Source organism: Peromyscus leucopus, chromosome 5, assembly GCF_004664715.2.
Source record: "Peromyscus leucopus breed LL Stock chromosome 5, UCI_PerLeu_2.1, whole genome shotgun sequence".
In the NCBI taxonomy this organism is placed as follows: Eukaryota; Metazoa; Chordata; class Mammalia; order Rodentia; family Cricetidae; genus Peromyscus; species Peromyscus leucopus.
The window spans coordinates 4999672-5015268 of NC_051067.1; the positions used below are offsets into that span (position 1 = coordinate 4999672).

The window sequence follows — 15597 nt, forward strand, 5'->3', positions numbered from 1 at the left end:
TGATGGTTGGTAAAGACCAGCAACTTGACAATGCAGGGTCACCAGGGAAGGGAATCTCAAAGAAGAACTGTCTGGATTAGGTGAACCTGTGAGAGATTTTCTTAACCAGATTAATTACAGTGGGATTATCCATCCTAAATGTGAGTAATGCAAGTCATACTACTTTGATTCTGAACTGGTAAAAAAAGAAATGAGTTGATATATGCATGCATTAATCCACTGTCCCCTGCTCTTGACTGTGAACTTAATGTGACCAGCTCCTCCAAGCTCCTGAGGCTGTGACTTCCCAACTATGATGGACTGGAACCTGGAACTGGGCACCCAATGAATGCTTTCTCCTTTAAGTCACGTTTGTCTGGGCCTTTTATCACAGCAACAAAAAGGAATCTAAGAGAATGGTCATCAGTATGCTCAATACGATCTCCCCATTGTCACACTAGGAGACAGAACTAAACACAAGCCTTACCATGTGTTTAGAAACCAAATTCCCAACATCCCAGTACAGCGTGGGGAGTGGGTCCCCCGCCACACTGCAGGAAAGTGTGACAGAGTTTCCTTCCTCCACGGTGAGGTTAGGGGCAGCCAGACGTGCAGATGGCAGACCTACAAAACAGAAAAGCACACAGAAATACACCGGAAGAGTTAGAGCCAGAATCAAACGGAGAGACCACCCACGTGTTCACAGAAGCCCGCCCCTACCCCGCCCTCCCCTACCCCCGCCCCAGTAACTCCTTTAAGTCTAGAAACCTACCATCAGACCAAGAGTTCAGGAGAATCAGACTGTCAAGGAACTAGCTTGAAAGATTTCTCAAGGATGAAACTCAAACTATGTCCGTGTTAGAATTTTCCACGTCAAGTTAGAGTTAATTATTATTAATTAAATTGACTATCTTGTTCATACTAATGATGAGAAGTTATATGACTCCTTATCACATTGAAAAATTCTTTATTTTAAAACTTAAAAACCCTTAAATGTATTTGTTGTTAGGGCAAATTGTGAACATTACAGATATTTTTTAGCATTTCAGTGGTGTGGTTTTTATACCTGATATTTCAAGAGCTAGACAGTTTTTTATTTGAATTCCTGCTGTTTTCACTTCTTCAGGCATCTCTCCTCCCAGATATACACACTGCCTTTCATTGCCAAAAATCACAGCAACCTTTTCCTACACCAGGGCTTGGAGGACTAACAATGTATTGGTCCTGCCAATAAAAGCAGCCCCCCTACTTGGTATGAGGACTATTTGGAGGGACTATGATCACCCCAATAGCCAAGTCTCATAAGACTGTGATAGAACATTGTCTAAGAAGCATCTTGGAGGTCAGAAAAGACAGCTCATCTGCAATCACTATTAAATTATAATTAACACACCTATTTGCCAGCAGCCAGACTGCCATGTGTGATACACGAGCCTTTCGTTATTAAGCAGCCCTCACTGGCTAAGACCCTGTTCTTTAGTATTGACGTCACACCACACAATATTTGTACATGGTGTGTCTCATAGTGTTCTGATCACTGGGAGAGGACACCCTAAAAAAAATCTGGCTTTCATGGACTTCTGAAACCTTCTTGGAATGTACCCTTGCCAAAAGCATCCAATAGAGAGGAATTTTAGATATTTTGGTGGTTTCAAAGAGGCCCAGGCTATCCCAAGTTTCACAAGGCAACGAAGCACACAACGATGGTTAAGAGAAAGCACAGAAAACAAAGACCAGGCCTCAGACACTAAGCCTCATTCGTGTGAACTGTGTGAATTAGGAAGCAGATCAAGGCAGAATACCATTCAAGTTAGTGGTGTGGTCCAGGTAACTTCTTAAAACTACACATTTTCTTTATTTTTAGCCTAACAAGTAGCCTTGTCATTTAGAGAGTCTATAATCATATAAAGTCTGTTATTAAAACTACTCAGGCTACTGTGTGAGGAGTAGTCTGGCCCCACCGGCTGGCATTGCCTCCTGTCCCAGAAGCACCCATCTCATCTGCTTGCATTTCTTTACTATTGATCGCCACCCACTAAATATTACACTTGCATTCCTATTTGTTGGGTTTTCAGTTGTAGAATTACCTGCAGCTCTCCTGCCAGGAGAGAGCTGGAGACTATGCCCATCTGTGCCCCACCTTTCCCACCTGCCTACTCCAGACTCAGCACAGCTCCGTCTTTGTATCTTTCCACATGCTGCGAAGTCACATGATCTACTGAGGAAATAAATTTTACCATGATATGTAAACCTTATTAAGAGCTGAACTATCTAAAACCCATAGAATCTATCTAGTTATCTTCATATCATTTTGAGAAAGAGACCATTCCAATTACTCAGCCCAATGGAAGGATTTGGACATTCTCTCAATGCCCTGCTTCAATGAGGAAAAAGTTTATAAATATGAAAAAAAAGAAATGTAAACCCGTCGTGTTTTCTATGAATGCCATATCCTCAAATCTACCTGAAACTCCTCAGATTCTTTGTTTTATTTTCTTTATAGACTGCATCTCTACTTTTCTCCTGAGGAAAGAGGGTCCCATCACCTGAACCACACAGAGCAAAAACTTGTTGACTGTGAATACACAGCAGGCTTTCAGCCACTGTCTGTCATGGTGCCACTACACTCAATGCACAAGTCCCATTTTCCCTTGGATTTCTCCGTGCACCACTTGGTGACCAACATTCTGACAGTTACTGCACATTTCTTTGCTTTCTCAGCTAATACCTTCTGGTATTTGTTGGCTCCATTTTCCTCGTGTTTACAGATTTATTTACTGCCTCTGGGGTAACCTTGGGAGTCAAATGTGTTCCAAAGATGCTACTCCCTCCCCTAGCCCCATCCTAATTATGGAGCCTAAAGATATCGTTTTGGGTACCCCAACTACAAAGCTTTGGGATGTGTGCTCCCCTTTAAAAGTATATTTGTTATTTTAGATATTCTGAGCAGAGAAATGTTAAAGTGGCCTTTGGTAGGATATGCTGCATCATAATCTTAATTATTCCCATAAAGTCTGGTTTAGTATTTCTTTTCAAACATCAGTTTAGATGACTAACAACCCTGAAGATGTTTATTTACAGTAGTAGCAATAGCAACATTTGCTGGGTGCTCATTAAAGTAAACATTCTTATGTCTACAGTGTTATTGAATCCTTATACATAACCTTGAAGACATATACTTTGTATTTGTTTAATTAATGAAGTCTGTAAGTATTATAAAAGTCAAGCACATCTTTCAACACTGCCCAAGACAATGTAGACTGAGATTTGAATCTAAAATAAAGGGCCTTCAACACTACAGTACATTGAACACATTCATCTTTGCACAGACCATGCATACTATATCTTATGCATGATCTGAAAATCTGGTTCATTTGAAAAGAGTTCTGTGCCTATTTTGTGAAGGAAGAATGAGTCTCCTTATTATAAACTAATCGTCTTGCCCTGTCATAGGAGTTTCCAAAGAAATCTGTGCAAAATTGGCTAAGCTTAGATCTTTTAAATGTAAAGTCTCCTGCAAATGAGTGAGCACCTGTCTCCAGCTTTGATGTGCTGGCCAAGACCCAATCATGGAAAAAACAATCTGTACTTGAAATATCACTTGAGGCTTAATTAGCACAATAAAAATGAATTGGGAAGCATGGATCGCCAAGGCGGGATAAACCACTTGCCAGGCACTACTTCCTGGCTTAATAAGATTTGAAATAAGCACAAGCACACAGCAAAGCCCAACAACGCTTCCAAAAGCTGCTAACACACTGTGATAGACCTGATTGCAAACACCAGGCCATCTCCCTTCTGCAAGGAGAATCTCACTGGAGATGAGAAATAGCCAGCATCCCCAGCAGATGAATACCTCCATGTCAATGCTCTTGACCTGGATTTGTTCAGAAAAGAAATGCTCACTTGCCTTGTAAGCTGGACAGAAAAACAGCTAGTCAAAATGAGGGACCTTGCCAAAAACACAGCCTCTTCCCCAGGCAGTATGGGTTGAACACAGAGGGTTTGGGTCTCTAACATTCTCCTCATCCCACAGACCACAGTTTGAGTAGAAGCGGTTTAGACAAAGGGTGTTAGACAATTGTTTACTAGGCTTTTGTTTCTACAACTGTTATTCCTAAACTTAACAGGGGCCTGAATCTCTTCTACCAAAATTTCCACAAAGTGTGTTCTGGGAGAATTTAATAACTTAAGATGCCCATGCATGTGTGGTAGGGATGGGGGCATGAGGCAGAGACAAATATAAGATTAAAAGTAGCAAAGGAGAAGGAGAGGGCTATAGAAAACTGGGTGATTGTATGTATTACCATGTAACAACCCTCAGATGTCTTTCTCTGAGAAACAACCAAACATGAGCCACCATTGCTCCTATATCTCCACAGGTGACTTAAGTATGAGACTGTTGGAACTGTGATCTTGTCAGTTTCTTTGAAGCAATTTGACACAATATAAAATATTTAAATCCAGTTTAAAATTTTTCAATCCAGATGCCAAATCCTTGAAAGCAGCTGATTCATTTTGATGATAGTGAGTAACAGCAATGACTGTCCTCTGTGAGGTTCTTAAAATGCACTGACTCCATCTTAAACGTCTCCAGGACTCTCCTGCAGTCACCCCACACACCCGACAATACATTAATGTCTGTATTTCCCAGGGAGGAAACTAAAGCTTAGCAAGTGTTGAAACTAAACAGATGCTTGCTAGCCATCGCTGACCCCCATATCTGCCCATGGCTTTCACCAGTGCATGATTAGCTGCCCCCTTAGATCTGACTGGCTCTGCACCACCCAGAGATGGCATGTGTGTGACTCTTAAGATCTGAATGGGGGGGGCTGGAGAGATGGCTCAGAGGTTAAGAACACTGGCTGTTCTTCCAGAGGTCCTGAGTTCAATTCCCAGCACCCACATGGTGGCTGAAAACCATCTGTAATGAGATCTGGCTCCCTCTTCTGGCCTGCAGGGATACATACAAACAGAACACTGTATACATAATAAATAAATAAATCTTAAAAAAAAAATCTGAATGGGAAGTCTAGGGTCCTCAACCACTGGTCCAGAATACATAGGATGCACGTTTCTGATAAAGGAGAAAATCACGTCTCTGCTCATTTGGATTATTAACTAGAAAATCCTGTTGTATTTGTCAATATTCACTATGAAGACATGCTGGTGTGCCTTGTCAACTTGTCCAGCAGTTCTGAGCTCTGTTTATTAGATGTTAGCTTGTCATCCATGGGTATAAAACCAGCCAGTAAGTTAGGATTTTGTCTACATTTTATCTTTTCCTTTCTCTTTTCTTTTAAAAATTATATCAGTTTACTTTGTTTTATGTTTATGGGTGATTTCCCTGAGTGTATGTATGTGCACCATATGCACACAGTGCCCATGGATGCCAGAAGAGGCCATCAGATCTCCTGCAAATGGCTGTGAACCACCATGTGTGTGCCAGGAATCAAACCCAGGACCTCTTAAAGAGCAGCTGGTGCTCTTAATCACTGAGCCATCTCTCCAGCTGCCCCTCCACACCCCCTTCTCTCTGTGCATAAAGAACCCATAGGATTCTACTTTGGAAAAAACAATCTGGACCTTCCTCTATCTTTGGGGCATACCTTCCAGTTTGATACCAAACAAAACATACAGATAGGTAGGAAGATAGATGATAGATAGATAGATAGATAGATAGATAGATAGATAGATAGATAGATAGATAGATATAGAGATATGTGCACAGGAAAGGAGCCAGCATAATAAGATTGATCTGTTTAGATGTAACTGCTTACATCATGCTGCAAAAAAAAAAATAGACAGAAAATTAAAAATGCATGTTCCTAAGCTCAAACTGGAGGTTACACATCTAAGCTTTTGTGAGTCACGGTATAGAAGTGACAACTGACAGATAATTTAGAAACAAGAGTTTCAGCAGCTTTGTTTGACATTCTAAAAAGGCTAAAGAAAAGCACTGACCCCTGTGGGCTTTGCTTCATTTTCAAAAATAAAAACTAATCTCTAATAAAGTGAAAGCAAACAAAACAAGACACAGAAGCAGAAGTGTTTTCTTCCCATCTTAAGATGCTTTTGAGATTCCACACTGAGCATCAGAACAGCTTTCCCTTTTAATCTATGAATGCTGACAATGCAGAACCGTTACCAACTGAGTTTCCTGGTTTCAAGCGAACAAAAGAAGGTGTGTCCTGCTATGCACTAAGCAGAGGTGTGCTACTACGAACTATAGATGAAGCTGAAAGTAAACCATAGAAACAAATCATTGGCATCAGTCAATCCAGGGAGCAAGGCCTCTCTTCCAGGCATGCATGGACCTTTCCCAACCTTCATCACCACGTGTCCTTATTTTGTGGATGATGTTTTAAGGAGTACTTACACTAAGTTTGGGAAAAATTGAAAATGGAAATTGTTATTATGAATAACAAAGAAGCCAAAGGCAGGTGCAATTTCCGTCCAAGGGTGTGTTATATAGCATCCACAGCAGCAAGCAGATCTGCCTCTTTACAGTCACTCTTACGGCAATTGCCTGTTAGCATCCGAGGGGCTGTTTTGATATAACCCAGAGAAACACCGCCTTTCCTAACTCTATCATTTACCTAGAATGGATCATTGCTTTCTGAAGCATAGCCTCCTTCTAGATAATATTAAGCCATAATTTTAGTATTTAAAATTTGAAGTACAAATCCAGTTAGCCAGAAGAAATTATTGAAAAGCTTCTATTGAAAAAGACTGATGCAGTGTGCAGAAATTGAACAGAAAATATTTGAAATAATTTTATTTAAAACACTAAAAGAAGCTGGTATTGGTGGTTCACATCTGCCACTCTAGAACTCAGGAGGATAAGGCAGAAGGATTGCTATAAGAAGCCAGCTTGAGCAGCATAGAGAGGACCTTCCTTGATCCTGCCCCACCCCCTCAAAATCCATATCAACACAACCCATCCGAGTTAGGATCCATTTGTTGGATCCATTTCAGTTCTTCAGAAAGCTGGTCCACTGCACCACCTTATCCAGCTAATCTGGAAATTGCAGGAATGTATCTGCCACCTCATAATGACCGTGTTTGCTGAAGCTTAAAGGGGTTGAGTCACAGCACAAATAAATGGATGGTCATCGTTGCAGGTGGGGACCCTCTGTAAACACTGTTGGCCACTTGACTGTTAATAGTAATGGTGCTAAACTCTTAGCCCTGCCCCTGGCTTGACTAATCAGTACAAAGTCAAAGGAAGAGAAGAAACGAGACCCTCTTCAATTCAATAAGGACAGGCATGTCACTGGAAATTTAGGGTGGCACTAAGATTGAGCCGAATACAAGGTTGAAAGTGTAACTGCCACACTAGACACCCCCACCCTCCCAGTCCAGCCAAGAAAAGAAAAATGTCAACCCTCTCATAACAGGGCCCCTCTTCAACAGCACAAACATTTCATTCATAAGGTGGTTTGGGACTGGTGAGATGGCTCAGATTCCTTCTGGCAGGAGACAATTGACTCCCATAAACTGTCCTCTGATGTCCAATCACATGCCATGCCATGTGTAACTTGCAGACCCAGAGGGGAGACCTGGGCTGACACATGGTAAGGCCCATAGACACACAGGAGCAGTGGAAACTGGTGGGGCTGAATCTGGCCTGGGGTTAGAGGTCTCTGGGCTTGCAGGGAATGCTACAACTAAATTCTACAGTGAGCAAAGCTGGAGGCTCAGGGAGGAAGCCCGAGGCGTCTACAGGGATAGGGAGCCCCACTGCTCCCAGGACATACCTGACACTCAGGGGAAACAGTTGTTGGCCCTAAGTACCAATCCCACAGAGGAGAATAGCACCTAGACTCTCCTATGACTTAGTCCTCTCCTGGACATAGTAAATGCATCCACCAAAAGAAGGATAGTAAGTTGAATTTTAAAAGATAAAAAGGAAGGAAAGAATGGAAGAAAGGAAGGGCAAATCAATAAACTAATTCTAGATGTGCAAGTCCTAGTATAGAAACACACACACACACACACACACACACACACACACACACACACACACACAAAATCTGTTGAAAGAAATGCCAACCCTAGCACAGGAGGCACTGAGAATAAATAAGACCAGCAATTTATAGTTAAAACACTAGATATGTAAAACAAAGAAAGCACATTGAAAGCAGTAAGAGAGAAATACCTGGTCAAATACAAAGGCAGACTCACCTGAACGGAACATCCTCAGCAGAAACCTTAAAAGGCAGGCAGGTTTTAAAGTTTTCTAAACCTTAAAACTTTAGGAGAATATATTTCCAATCTCTGAAAGCCAATGATTGCTAACCCAGATTCTCACACCCAGCAAAACAATCTCTCATAATTGAAGGAGAAAGAAAAACTTTCCATGATAAAAACAAGCTAAAGGAATTCATGACCTCTTAGCCCTAGAGAAGACAGGTTAAAGACTCCTCCGGGCTAAAGAGTAAGATAAATATTTCCAGCAAGCTATAGGAAAGAACAAACCACACGAACAGCAGTTACACAGGGGAGAGATACAAAACCCCAAGTACTATAAAAAAAAAAGACAGGATTCAATACATATCTTTCAATAACTATAAATATCAATTGTGTCAATTACCCCAATCAAAAGACACAGTCCAGCAGACTCAACTGAAAAGTGACCTCTTTAGCTGTTGCCTCCAAGAGTGTATGTCTTCATCAAAGAAGGGGTCAACTTTAGGGTGAAAGGCTAGGAAAGGAATTCCAAGCAAATGGAACTAAGAAACAAGCAACTGTCACTGTTCTGATATGTGACAAATTAGATTCAAATCAAAACAGTCATAAGATACAAAGGTCAGTTCATACTGACATGGGGAACAATTAACCCATGAAGATCATATTGCCATTCAAAACACAGAGTATAGTGAGCATAGTGCACCCAGCTTCATAAAAGTACTACTAGATGTGAAGGCAGACAGATCCCAACACAGTGAGGTTAGAGGACTTGATTACCCTGCTCTCAATAAAAGACTGTTCATCCTTTCACAGATACTTTTTAGGAAAACAGTATTACTGATATCAAACCAGATAAAGACACAGCAACAAAAGGAAAATTATATGGTAATTTATCTGATGATCATAGTTGCAAAGATGATCAGGAGAAAACTTGCAAACCAAACATATGTACACACCAAAAAGACCATTCACCATGATCAAGTTGACTTCATTCCAATGGTACAAGGATGGCTCAACATTTACAAATCAGTAAATGTAATACATCACAGAAAGAGACTCAAGGACAGAAATCTCATGATCATCATAGACACAGAAATGGCTTTTGACAAAATCCAGCATGGCTTTATAACAAAAGCCCCAAAGAAACTAGGAATAGGAAAAACAAATCCCAGCACACTAAAGGCTATATGTAACAAACCAAATGGAGGGAAATCTGAACCATTCTCACTAGCACGGTAAGAGTGCTCATTATCTCCATTCTTACTTAATGTTGTACTTCAAGTACTAGCTGAAGCAATAAGACAAGAAAAGGAAACAGAGAAGATACTAATGAGAAAGGAAGAGCTGAAATATTCCTATTTTTAGAAGATGTAAGATACATGAGACACTGAAGACTTCATCAGAAAATTCTTAGAGCTGGTAAGTATTTCCAGCAAAGTGGTAGGATGAAAAAATGTTCAACCTCACTCACCATCAGATGAGTGAAAATTAAAAAATATCTACCTTGCCCCAGCAAGAATCATAGACATTAAGAAAACACATACTAAAAAATACTGTTGAAGGTATGAGCAAAAGGGAACCCTCAGGCACTAAAGGGTTCCAACCACTGTGGAAATAGCTGTGAAGACTCATCAGAAAATCAAAAATTAGAACCACCATGTAACCAAGCTCAACCACTCCAAGGTATTCACATAAGGACTCCAAGTCAGACACAGTTGCAGCTCAGTCATGTTCACTGCAGCTCTACTCACAGTAGTTATGTTACAGAACACACCTAGGTGCCCATGGATGGGGAATGAATAAAGCAGCATGGCCTGCTTTCCAGATACACAGAAGAATGAAGTTACGTCATCCACATCAACTGACCAATAATCTGCTAGGTGAATCAAGTCAGTCTCAGAAAGACAAGTATCTCATGTCTTCTCTCACTTGCAGGTCCTGGATTTTGCAAAGATACATAAAATCACATATATGACATAAATATAGAAACACAATTGTTTAAGGGAACAAAGGGTGCGTGCTAGAGGACAGGAGGGATGAAAAGGACATGGGGGTACAGAGCGAATGCACTCAAAGCACATCATAAATTGATTGAAAATGTCCTTAGGTAGCCCAGTAGCATGTACAATAAATATGCACCAGTGAAAACTTTAAAATATATGTTTAAACCTTTAAAAACTTCCACTGATCATCATTATCATCTCCCCAACTCTTTCCCCATGGTTTACTCATGCGTGTGTCTCAGTGTTATAAATGTATTTGATGTCTCTTCTCTGCCATTTCAACTGGAACACATACCTATGATGTATGGAAAGAAATAATTCTAGTTTCTTAAGTAAAAACCCATAAGTTATTGCCTTTCCAGTGTATTGCTGAATTACCTATTAATTCACCTTTATAAACAATTTTCAAATTACATTATTTATCTCCTAATGCTTTTGTTGTTGTTACAGATCTAGGAAATCATGCCATTTGTATCTTCTGATAATTGTGAGCATTTTCTTCTAATAAGTGGCAATACATGAAATTCAATACAATAGTCAGTCAATAGCTTGTAAACATTTTCTTTTAAACATAAAAAAATAAAAACAAAATTTAAGATGATAAAACACTAAGAAATGGCTGAAGAAATATAAGGTTTTTTTTTCCTTTTTAGTATGATAAACTCTAGACACTTGCAGAAAATGCATGTGGAAATATATGTAACAAGTGTTTTGGATTTATTATTTTGTCAAAAAAAACCCCAGAAGTATACTTTATAACTTTAAAACAATTAAAAAACAGAAACTAAAGATGAGAATAAATGAAAGAAAAGGGGAAATACTACAGAGAATTTAGGAAAGCATAGAAAGAGGTGCATTCACCAAGTCATAAAACAGTTCACTGTACACTGAAGACTACTTGATAATCAAGAAAAGACAAGCTCAAAGGCCAGGAGTCACCTTTAAGAGATAAACTAAGAAGTTTGCTGATGTCAGGCTACATAACTTGCTAGAGTAGTAAGGGTGTAGCAGACTTTAATGACACACATCTTAAAATAGAAGTGCAGCTCTCTGTGATGTCTTCTAGAAGAACATTTACAGGAGCATGAAGACAGATTGTGGGAACACTATGATAGTAATAATATGAGAATTGAGGCTGAAGAGGTGGCTTAGCAGTCAAGAGCACTGTCTGCTTTTCTTAGGACTGGGTTCAGTCCCCAACACCCATGTGAAGGCTCACAACAATCTGTGATTTCAGTTACAGGAGATCAGACACCCTCTTCTGGCCCATGTGGGCACTGCATGCCTGTGGTGCACATATATTCAGGCACAAACATATATACAAATAAAAAGTTTTAATTAAAAACAAATAAAAATAAAAATATTTCTTTAAAATGGGAACTAAGCCAAATAGCCATCAGTGTGGAACACTTAGTGTAATTAAGATACATTTGACCACAAATGCTCTGCAATAGTTAGAATCTAATGAGTCTGTCACTACTTCCTTAAAATGATTATAAATTTTTAAAAATGTGTTTTTATAGAGTACAGGATATACTTTTATGACAAAATGTATTGATATTACCTCTGCGATTTCATATAAATAAAAATACCTTGAAAAACACAAATGAATAAGGAAAGTACAAAATAAATCCTGCAGAAAATTGACAGACAACTAAGTATGCAAATTTGCTAACACAGCCCCAAATGATGCTTTAACAAGCACTGATAACATCGAAATGGATTACAAAGGTGACCTTTTAGTCCTAGTGTATCAATCAACCTCAGCTTCCTGGCAAGGGGGAGGGATGTGTGTGAAAATGTTACTCTCAAACACATAATTCATTAAGAATTATGTAGAAAACAAAAGAAATGAAAAATATAAAAAGTAGACTAAGAAAAAATAAGTATCTGTTTACTCTGAACATTTCTTCTATTCATATTTCAATGGTCAACCATGCCATTCAGTGAGCTCTGAACCTGTGTCAGGACCATGCAGCCACGCTTTAAGATTGATAAAAAAGAGCATTGGTGTCAGGCAAGGACAAAGCAAATGCCCGTCTAGAGGCAGCTCATGAGACAGGAGCCTGTGTCCCATAGTCTCTCTTTCATGTTTCCTGGATCAGAAAGTCAAAACAGCTATGTGGATTTGGGTGTGAGCAGCCAAGTGGCCAGGTGACTCAACAGTGACTCTCTTGTCCCTCTAGACAGCATCTCTCAGTTCTCTCTTATCAGTTGGGAACAGACACACACTAAGAGATATTTGGTGTGCTGGGTTTTTTGTTTTGTTTTGTTTTGTTTTTAAGGTTGCTTAGTAAGGAAGGTCGAGGGGAGCTGGGAAGAGAACAAAATGCAATTCCCTCACGATGAGAACAGAAGAGTCCACCTGCAACATGGAAATCTGTGTGATGGGTGAGTGATGTCTTCTAAGGCCCTTCAGAGTCATCAGCAAGCACTTATTGTTTTATTATCAGTATTAAATCCTCACCAAGAGTAAACAGCAACAGTGCTGTACTTAATAAAAGTGGGACTTCAGACAGGGCCTTCTGAAGGTAAACGGTTAACACACATGCCCATGGACACAAGTCAGGTGCTACATAATTTCCTGCTTTGTCACCAGCCACCAGGCAAGAGCAAAGAGAATTGTTTGTGAACTTGCCAACTGCTGGACTGATTAAAATTTTGATGAAGAAATAACACCCACACGAAGGTATAGAAATAAGTCACAGGATCATAAAATCCTAGCCATGACTCTGATTTTCCTCCTTGTGGGACATTAGCTCCCACTGAGAGCTGGGTTTTGTCCTAAGGTGTCCTTTTAAACTCTCCACATGGAAATGCTGGGGAAAATGGGAGGTGGCAGTGGAGAGCCTGAGCCTAGACACAGGGACAAGCGGGTGGAAGCACAGTTGACCACAGCACAAGAGACACCAGTGTGGGGCAGCAAGGCAAACCTAAGGGACTGTGCAGGTTTGGACTGTCTGCTTCAGCTGCTGGACTCTCTCAGCATCCTGAGGCCCTTCCCTCTGCATGACCTACTTGCCAATCAAGTGTGCATGTGACCCGGAATATTTTCTGGGAGAATGGGTAGGTGGATGGATGGATGAATGGATGGATGGATAGATGGATGGATGGATGGATGGATGGATGGTGGATGGACTGACAGACAAATCAACAGGGGAATTAACAGTCTACTTTTTTCTCCATGTTTTTTAACATCAGCCATTCAGAAGTGATGTTCTACTTGGAAAAAATATTCACTGAAGGTGCTCTGGGCTGGCTTCTCCACACTGCACATAAATGTCTGATTCACCAGAGACATCCACAACACACCGTGAAGTCTGGTTGGTGGTTTTCTTCCCAGACTCACTACCATACCAAGGCAATTAGAATAATTAATAGCAACTAGAACCCATTGATTTAAAAATAAATTACCACAATTGGGTATCTGCAGGTTTGCCAGGGGGGTATTCTTGCTGCTTTCATTGAGGCAGTACAAATCCTGAGTGTCTGGGCTGGATTTAGTCTCTTGGAGAGTCTTGATCCACATAATGTCACAGGAACATGTGAATGGATTGCCCGCCAGGATCCTACATGGAACAGAAATGCAACCTGATCAGATTCCCACTCAAGTTTCAGCTTCACTAGCATTTATGAACAACTACAGGAGGAAGGCTTCTTAGCCATCAACCTTTGAAAGTCATACCCACGTTCATGGCGTGACAGTACTTATTATTCACTCCATTATCTAATAACTACTTGCTGCTGTTATGTGCAAACAAAACTGTAGAGGCTAAAGACGGCAAAGAGATGTGAAACTTTACAGAATGTGTAGGAAAACAGATCTGAACAAACATAGCTCTGACAGAGAGCATCTCATGATAGGGGAAGGTGCTGTTCTTGTACTTAAATGAAGATGTCAGTGATAACATTTTAGAAGCATTAATACACCTATTTCTGACCAGGTTAGAGACTTAAGAGTCCTCACTTCAGTGGGGAGCAGAACCATTGTGTCTCCATTTAAAATGAAGTTAAAGATAGGGATCCAAGGCTGAGGTGCACACCAGGAGGCTGTCTTTCTTGCCTTTCTGCATTATGCAACCAGAGTCCTTCTCATTCATGCAAGAAAGTTGAGGGCATAAGTTGGATGGAAGGAAGATAGAGAACACATATGCACATCCTCAACCCAGTGAGGCTTTCAGAGGATGATATGCTGGACTCCCCAGGCTGCGCTGTGCAGTCTGCTGCAGGAGGGTGTGCAAAAAGACCTCAGCCACGCTGTCTGGATGCTAGTACTACAGTGGGTGAAAGAGGAAGTGGTCAAGAGGAAAACAAAAACCACAGGGAAAAAATCTTTAATGCTATTTATAATGCTCAGTGGCCTATTTAAGATGAATTCCATTTATGATAATGAACCTTTAAATGAGGCCATTTTCAATCGTTACATAGACTCTGCCTGGCGCTAACCACAATACTTAAGATTTCCTGAGGACAGGACCTGGCTTTGCAGCATTGTTTACTCCTGTGGTTTTCTGATTGTGTTCTAAGAATCTCAGAGGTCCCAGGAGAGTTTTCTGTGAGTTTCTTTGGGGGGAAATGTGGTCATGGTAGACTGGTTTAATTTGTGTCTGCTTTCTCATCTCCAAGTATCCCGCGAATATCAAAATAGGATTTGATGATATGACACATGAAATAGGAGGTAGAAAAGACCCACCATTGGCTCAAACTCAAGTCACCCAAGCTATTTCCTAGAGTTCTGATACATAAATAACTAAAGTCTTTCTAAAATCAGCCTGTAATCAAATAAGCTGAGTGGGAAAAAATGGAAAGGATGCTTCAGTTATGAACCCAGGATGCACACATGGCCGCACAGCACTGGCGAAGAGCTGGCTCCCTTCTCTCTTCACATGATGGCTGCACTGGTTTGCTGAGGCACCCACCTCTCCCACTGAAGATGGAATCCTAGGCAACTTTCTCTCCTTCACTCTGGCAGGTAACCCCCATGGTTAGCACCTGTGGAATGAGCTGTGAGCTATGCTGCCAGCAGGATTTTGAAACATGAACTGAAAAGAAGAACTCTAATTTTTAATTCATCCAGGAGATTTTTTGCAGTGGCACCCAACACCTTTACATGGAGCACCTTGCTCTGTGCCACATGTCTGCCTTTGAGGTGTCAAATCTCTTCCTGTGATAGAAATGCCAAAAGAAATAAAAAGGCACACAACACATGTCCCCACTCACATGTGGAGCCAATTAACCTGGTCTCATAGGTGTAAGGTGTAGGTAGTAGTTACTAGAAGCTGGGAAGAGTAGTGGGAAGGGTGATGGGGACTGTCCCAGCACTCTACAGTATAGCAGGCTTACTGTGTTAAACAGTAATTTATACTGCAAAAGATGTGGAAGAAAGTATCTTGAGTATTGAATATTTGAAATTTTATATATA

At 40.6% G+C, this 15597-nt stretch overlaps 1 protein-coding gene across 4 annotated transcripts in view; it reads right to left on the reverse strand.

The window, feature by feature from the left end:
- Positions 1 to 15597, reverse strand: part of Ntrk2 (neurotrophic receptor tyrosine kinase 2) — a 342416-nt gene that overhangs the window by 290307 nt on the left and 36512 nt on the right. For all 4 annotated transcript variants that reach the window (XM_028863139.2, XM_028863143.2, XM_028863146.2 and 1 more), the window contains exons 5-6: positions 13590 to 13744; positions 467 to 603 (exon numbers count right to left, since the gene is read on the reverse strand). In XM_028863139.2, coding sequence (XP_028718972.1) covers positions 467 to 603; positions 13590 to 13744 — 292 coding nt within the window. The remainder of the gene's footprint in view (positions 1 to 466; positions 604 to 13589; positions 13745 to 15597) is intronic.